This window comes from Solanum dulcamara, chromosome 5, assembly GCF_947179165.1.
Source record: "Solanum dulcamara chromosome 5, daSolDulc1.2, whole genome shotgun sequence".
Lineage (NCBI taxonomy): Eukaryota > Viridiplantae > Streptophyta > Magnoliopsida > Solanales > Solanaceae > Solanum > Solanum dulcamara.
The window spans coordinates 79,368,481-79,376,333 of record NC_077241.1 but is presented as its reverse complement, the minus strand read 5'-3'; the positions used below and the strand labels follow the sequence as shown (position 1 = coordinate 79,376,333).

Below are 7,853 nucleotides of genomic sequence, written 5' to 3'. Positions count from 1 at the left end.
TATTTTTATAAGGAAGAATACTTTTTTTTATAAAAAAATATATTTATTCGGAAAAGAGCATTTTTGACCCATTTTGTAGGGCATTTTCAACCTATTAAATAATAATAAGAGCATTTTTGGACCAAAAATTGACTGCAAAAGCATTTTAATTCATTTTAAATAGTTTAAGAATATTTTTATCCATTTTTCTTATTTTAAAAGATATTTTCGTCCACACCAAACACACTCTTAATGTGTTGAGTAATTTTCTCATATTTATTTTGGTACATGGTTTGCTTATTACGTAAGTACAATTTTATAGTTTACACCAAGATATATTTAATTCTTCAAATAAGCAATATTAGAGAAGTCGGCTGTTAATTATAAATAATTAATCAAAGTGTTTCAACTTTTTATTAGTGCGTCACCACATCACTTGACACAATTAATATTATTATTGTTGTGAAAGCTGGCTTTTTTTTTTGACAGAATATAATTTTATAGTCAAACATATTTATTTGTAAAAAGGGTGGTTGATTATGAATCTTCATTTTTCTATAATTATTAATCATGAGTCTTATGACAAAGTGGAGTTGGCGGCTGAGCTTACGAAACAATGACAATAATTAAAAGTAAAATGTTTATTATATATAGAACGATACTCTATTTTTTAAAAAATATTATCAAACTATTAGATTTTCAAAAATATATTTATTTCTTCGTGAAAAATTGAGCTTATGATCTTGATAATGAAGCATGCATGTTTTAAAAAAGACTGTTCAATTCATAAAGCATGATCTCATAAAATTTGAATTGAATGGACTGAATTATGACTTTTGACTTTTGACTTATGAGTATATATTATAACGATCTATCACAACTCATTTACAAACATGAGATAATATCAACTTTATTACAGTAGGATAAATGTTATTTGAACAATTCCCAGATTTAAAATACCCAAAGTTGATTAAAAAAAGGAAAGGAGAAATTAGAAACTTCCCATAAAATTTAAGTTTTAAGAAAATAATTTTTTTCTAGATGATTGAACATGTAATTTATTGAAAGAACTTATGACCAAAGGTCTCGATATTGAGTTTTGAGAATTTAAATTGTTGAATCACAAAATAAATATCAACAGAAATCCTTTTATTAGTGGGAGTTGGTTCAAGTGTTCAACCATCTTGATTTGTCCATTTATGTGACAACCTGGGTGTCGGTGCTTAGAATTACCATCAATTTGCAAAAACAATTTTGAAGTACTCGAATGGGTACTTGACCCTTTATTATTTTACACAAATGATTGTTAGTAAGGATAAAGATATTTAACTCTATCATAATCGTCATTATTGATTCACTTTGAATTAACAAATATTGTGTAAACAATAATTACTAAACGAAAGTTTTCGCTTAAATACGCACACAAAATAATACCGCCAAGGGGACAATTTTAAATGGTCAAGAGACCATAATTCAAACCGTAATAGTAACAGTACAAATTAACCACATTTTAACCATGTATTGAAAATAACTACTGCCATGAAGCTTCGAATTTCACCTCTAAAATATAAACTTCATGTCAATAACCATTTTTCAATCACACAGACTTAGAAATGGCTATTTGTGAAATTTACCCTACTCATACATGTCTCCCATAAGCAATGTTAGAGCATTTAATTGCACATTTTCTCCTTCCTCTTAGTGAAATCATCATTTTTGTCCTTCGAAATCAAACTTATGCCTATCAAGATATAAATTTTTTAAGAGCACAAAACATTACATGTGAAATTTAATGCAAAAATATACACTTATGTCCCACGAAAAAAGTTATTCACCTCAAGGAACAAAAATTAAAGACCAACACAAAATAGCGATAAAAGTGCAAATGACCCATGTTGGAGTACATCTCAAATAGAAGAATTGGACTTAAATACAAAAGCTCATTATCATCTGTAAAAAGCCCAAAATACCCAGCCCAATCCAACTGGCTTCAACATACCAACAAAACCCGAAATTCTGCAATTCCCCTTTCTCATTCGATCGGATCAACAGTTCCAATCTCCATTTTTGTCCTTTATCAAGGTACATTTTTGCTCATTTTAATTGATTTTACGGTAAAATTGATTTTAATCATACTTTAATTTACTTGTTTTTGTGAGAATTTTCTGTTATGATTAAGTTTTTTTTTTTTCGATCGATTGATTTTTTAATTTTTTTTAGGGTTTTGAAGAGATCTTAATTATGGATGGTGAAATTAAGAACATAAAGAAGTGGAACATACTGTATCCAGTTTATATAAATTCAAAAAAGACGATAGCAGAAGGAAGGAGAATTTGTGTGACGAAAGCTTGTGAAAACCCTACTTGTACCGAGATTAGTGATTGCTGCAACTTCCTCAAAATTCCTTGTGCAATTGAGGTCTGTTTTTTCAATTTTTCGCTTTGCTTGTTTCAAAGATTATATTTTGGTTTGTTTTTTCAATTTTTTTGTTTTGCTTGTTTCAAAGATCATATTTTTATGATTATGTATATGTATGTTTGAGCGTGTACTTCACCTTATGTAGATAAGGGCAAGAGAATATGTATATAGCAATCACTCAATTATGCATTGATCCTGAAATTAGGGGTGGGCATGGTATGGTATATACCGAATTACCTTACCATACCGAAATTTTTGATACCATGGTTTTGGTATGGTATATGGTATATATTTTTAAAAAATTTGGTGTTCAATATGTTATTTGATATTTAGAAATAACATATTGAAATACTGAATACCATACCGAAGTATATACTTACATACAACAACAACAACCCAGTGAAATCCCATAATGTGGGGTCTACGCAGACCTTACTCCTACAAAGGTAGGACGACTGTTTTCGGGAGACCTCGGCTCAATAAAAGCATAAAAATTGGTCAGATACGGTCAAGAAATTCAAAGCTCTATGGAATAACAAATAATGAAGCGTCACAGATAAAATAGAGTAATTAAAGTATAGAAAGTATTATATAATAACAGAAATAACAGAAATCTGAGCACAAGAAATCGTAATGCACTACTACGCCTACGAATAGGGAAGAATAACGAGACTATGTACTAGCCTTCTACTCTGATGTGGGTCCTCCACACCCTCCTATCTAAGGTCATGTCCTCTGTAAGCTGTAACTGCGTCATGTCCTGTCTAATCACCTCTCCCCAATACTTCTTCGGCCTACCCTACCTTTTCTGTAACCATCCATGGCCAACCTCTCACACCTCCGCACTGGGGCACCTGTGTCTCTCCTCTTCACATGCCCAAACCATCTCAGTCGCATTTCCCGCATCTTGTCTTTCACCGAGGTCACTCCTACCTTATCCTGAATAGCCTCATTTCTAATTTTGTCGCTCCTAGTGTGCCCACACATCCATCTCAACATTCTCATCTCGACAACTTTCATCTTTTGAACGTGAGAGGTCTTAACTGGCCAGCACTCCGCCCCATACAACATAGCCGGTCTAACCACCACTCTGTAGAACTTGCCCTTAAGTTGTGGTGGCACCCTCTTGTCACATAGCACTCCGGAAGCGAGCCTCTATTTCGTCCACCCTGCCCTAATACGATATATGACATCGTCGTCAATCTCCCCGCTGCATTGTATGATAGACTCAAGATACTTGAAACTACTTCTCTTTTGGATGGCCTGGGCACCAAGCCTAACTTTCACGCCAACCTTCTGGAGTGTCCCACTGAACTTGCACTCTAAGTACTCTGTCTTGGTCCTACTCAGCTTAAACCCTTTAGACTCCAAGGTATGTCTCCAATCCTCCAGCTTAGCGTTAACACCACTACGAGTCTCATCGATCAGGACTATGTCATCCGCGAAAAGCATACACCATGGCACCTCACCTTGAATATGTCGCGTCAATTCATCCATCTCTAAGGCAAATAAAAATGGACTAAGAGCTGATCCTTGATGCAACCCCATCACAACTGGAAAGTGCTCTGAGTCCCCTCCTACTGTCCTTACCCTAGTTTTGGCAGTCTCATATATGTACTTGATCACTCTAATGTACGTCACAGATACACCTTTAGCCTCCAAACATCTCCATAATATCTCTCGTGGAACTTTATCGCATGCCTTTTCTAGGTCGATGAATACCATATGCAAGTCCCTCTTCCTCTCCCTATACTGCTCCACCAATCTCCTCATAAGATGGATGGCTTCTGTAGTTGAGCGTCGCAGCATAAATCCGAAATGGTTTTCTGAAATAGACACGCCTCTCCTCACCCTCCTCTCCACCACTCTTTCCCACACTTTCATAGTATGTCTTAGAAGCTTGATACCTCTATAGTTGTTGCAGCTCTGGATATCCCCTTATTTTTGTATAGAAGTATTTGTTAGTATTATTAAAATACTAACAAATATGCAACCTAGTATTAGTATAAACTAAATGTTTAAAAGTTAAAACTTTGACTACTCTATTTTGATTGAAATGTATTTTAAATGTAATTGATTAACAAAATGAGTTGTTTGTACTTTCTTTTGAATATATATTTCTACGTGTGTAATCTTCATAATACTCTATTATATGAGTAAATATTAGTCGAAGTTAATAAACTATGGTTACCGTTTTACCATACCACAAAATACCGAAACCGAACTTCAAAATACCGAACCATACCGAATCAAATTGGTATGGTAATGGTATAATAGTTTTAAAAATCGAATACCGAAATTACCGTACCGATGTTTCAATTACCATATCAAACCATACCATGCCATGCCCACCACTACCCGAAATAGTTGGTTCGTCGGTTTGAATCTCTGTATTTATCTGCCATAAGCAGGCTCATTTCATTGGAATGATAAAATAATTCATCTTTAAAAGCAAATTAGAGCTCTGTTGACTCCTTTAGTTTCACATTTCTACATGAACATACAAACACCTATCCAGAATAATAAGACTATGGGCACCCAAGAGTGTGGCCTAGACACTTAGTTGTCAATGGTGTGGGGGAGAAACGTGAGGTTCTAGATTCAAATTTCAGCGAAGATAAAGATACTAAGGTGATTTTTTTCTATCTATTCAAGTCTTGTTTTGGTGGGAGGGAGAAGATAGGAATTAATCGAGGTGCATGCAGTGTCCCAGATACCATATTCATTAAAAAAGCATAGTTAAACTATGGCAAATGACAGAACTAATGTAAATGTATTAACAACAACTTAGTCCTAATCCCAAATTCCCAACTAGTTAATATCATATATTCGAAACCTTTGGTTTCATTGTATTTTGTTTTTCTTTTCTTTAGGACAACAAAAGATAAAGAAAAATGGGGAAAAAAGAAATGTGCAGGGATTAGAATTTTGAATAACAGCTTGAATCGACCACTCTTTCTAGGTTCACCAAATCTCCTGAACTCTGGTAAAGACATTTATCACCATGTGATTGGTTAAGTTGATATTTACTTGCAGGAGCAAATTTCGGAATAGAATGTTGTACTTTTATATTATTGCTCCCAATAAAATTGGTGGTAAGCTGTTTAAAAACAAAGTGTACTTGTGCAAAATAAGTTAATTGTGGTGATGTCTGAAGCATCCTTAGTCTCTCAAGGACGTGATGTGCCTTTAAAAATAAATATGGCAATTTTCGAGCAATATTGTTTTTATTAATGTTTTCTGAACTACTGAAGCAGTGAACATATAAGATTGAAAAAAGGATTTGCTTATTGTTATATTCTGAACCGGTTGTTACAGCTTGATAAGGCGTATCCACGGGATTTCATGCAAAGAGGAAGAGTGAGAGTTTTGCTGAAGCGGGAAGATGGAACCCCTTACAATCCTGTCATTCCTTCACGTAAGAAAACCCCCCCATCCCCACCCCATTTTTTTTTTGGGGGGGGGGGGGGCATTGTTGTTCTATCCTCTATTTTATTTAAGCTTTTGGCAAAGCATTATAGTTTCATAACATGTTGAGTGACTTCATACTTTAATTAAGCTCTCTTTTAAGCTTTAAACAATGAGCTTGTTTGAGTTATATGGAAAATTGTCATGGATGAAACGCTAAATATTTATCTGTAACCTAAAATTGTTCTTCACCATTTTTATGAAGCTATAGCCACCATTCTTAATTGATGTTATCGTAGGCCACTCTACGTAATATAGTGCGTCATAAAAATGTTGGTCGACAACAAAGAAGAGACGTACTATGCTTCAATCCTAAACTAGTGGGAGTATATGAATTCTCTATATCCTCTCAATCTCTATTTGGTTGCAGTTCACTCCAACACTCTAATTTATATCTGTGAAATTCTCTCAAGGCTACACTGGCTTGGTGCAGCTATCTTATACAATATATTATTTACCCATAAAAAAGGAGATTCTGGATGGCTAAAATTCCTTTAAGTCTTACACTTTTACTTTTCAAAAAAGAGATCTTGCTAGACTGTTTTTCATGCGAGGAATAGGAAATGCTTTCTTAATTCTTTTGACTTGATATTCTAAATTGGCTGTGAAGGAGGAGTATCCAAGCAACTCCTACTAGTATAAATTATTTTTGGATGGATTCAGTTGAGAGCCACACACACACACTTGTACATCTATTTATTTTTTTACAGACTTGGTTTTGTTCATGAAATTTTGGCTTATAAGCCTCTAGTATATGAGGCTTTGTGCACGTGTGGGGGTTGTTTTCAATTATGAGTGACATCGTTGTGTTTTGAAAGAAATCGAGTAACACAGGGGTGTCTCGTCGGAAAAAGAATGTGTGATACAGTCAGCTTTAAATGATGGTTTGGTGGTATTTGGGGATATTTCCTCGTCTTTTCTGGTTCAGTTCCTGTTACTTGTTTTCCTTTCTAAAGCTTAATTATTGAACCGGCATTAAGACTTTCTAGGGTTGTATATTGCAGGGAAACAGCTGATGATCAATGTTGCAGAGTTGGTTCGAAGACATCCTAATAGGACTAAGAAGCAGGAACCCGCAGCCTCTTCTGCTGCTGGTTCTTCAAAGTCTGGCAAGGGAGGTAAAAAGAAGAGATAGTTTCAGGAGGCAACATTTCAATTTCTCTAAACTGCTTAAGAGATCTTAGATCTATTTATCTCTGGAATATTGTCGTCCTTTCTTTTTTACTTGATTTTGGGAGATGTCACAAAGGACTTGCGAAAAAAGAGAGGATGTATGAGCTATCCAAGAATGTGCCATAATTGTATCATCGATCCAGACATTTTTGTTGGTTTTTTGGCCTAGACTTAGCTGGTGGATTGTTAATATTTGATTTTGATTACATCTATGCTTTTATCCCAAATTAGTTGGAGTCGACAACATGGATCGATCTCAAAGTAGTCAGCACTGATGATATGAGTGCACTCTCAATATGAGCTACTCGCATGAACTGATGCTTCATCTTGTTTGGTGACATTGAAAATGCCAAATTGGTGATTGCTCCATTTCTCTTGTGGTGTGAATTGTATGAATCTGAGTCTCCTCATATTCAGCTGCAACCGCACGTTTTCTGAACCGTAGAGTTGCAAATTTGAAATCCTTAAAGGGCCTTTGGGATGTAGGAGTATAATATGTTTCACACTTGTTCCAACATAACCTAACAAAGTTTAGATTTGAAATACAAATCCAAATTATTATTCGACGGCCTGTACATGTGATTTTGTTTGTTCAGATTTGAACTTTTGACAAAAACAATTAAAACCAAAATCCAAAAGGGATGTCTTTGGCAAATACATCTCTAGTTTAGCAACAGCATTTGGCAACGACAATACCAATATGGTATAAATTTTAATGTAACATTCTGCTATCGGATAGTAAATTGTGCAAGGAAAAAGTTATTTCCGGAAAAAATCAAATTCGAGTTCTAAACCTTAAAAGTCACGTTCTACCC

The 7,853-nt window shown here is 34.7% G+C and overlaps 1 protein-coding gene across 1 annotated transcript; it reads left to right on the top strand.

Moving 5' to 3' along the window:
* The first annotated feature begins 1,954 nt into the window (after positions 1-1,954).
* Positions 1,955-7,265, top strand: LOC129890197 (signal recognition particle 19 kDa protein). Its single transcript, XM_055965758.1, has 4 exons — positions 1,955-2,061; positions 2,200-2,397; positions 5,716-5,815; positions 6,870-7,265. The coding sequence occupies exons 2-4, from the start codon at positions 2,221-2,223 to the stop codon at positions 6,998-7,000; spliced, it is 408 nt and encodes a 135-aa protein (XP_055821733.1). The 5' UTR covers positions 1,955-2,061; positions 2,200-2,220; the 3' UTR covers positions 7,001-7,265.
* The last annotated feature ends 588 nt before the right edge of the window (positions 7,266-7,853 follow it).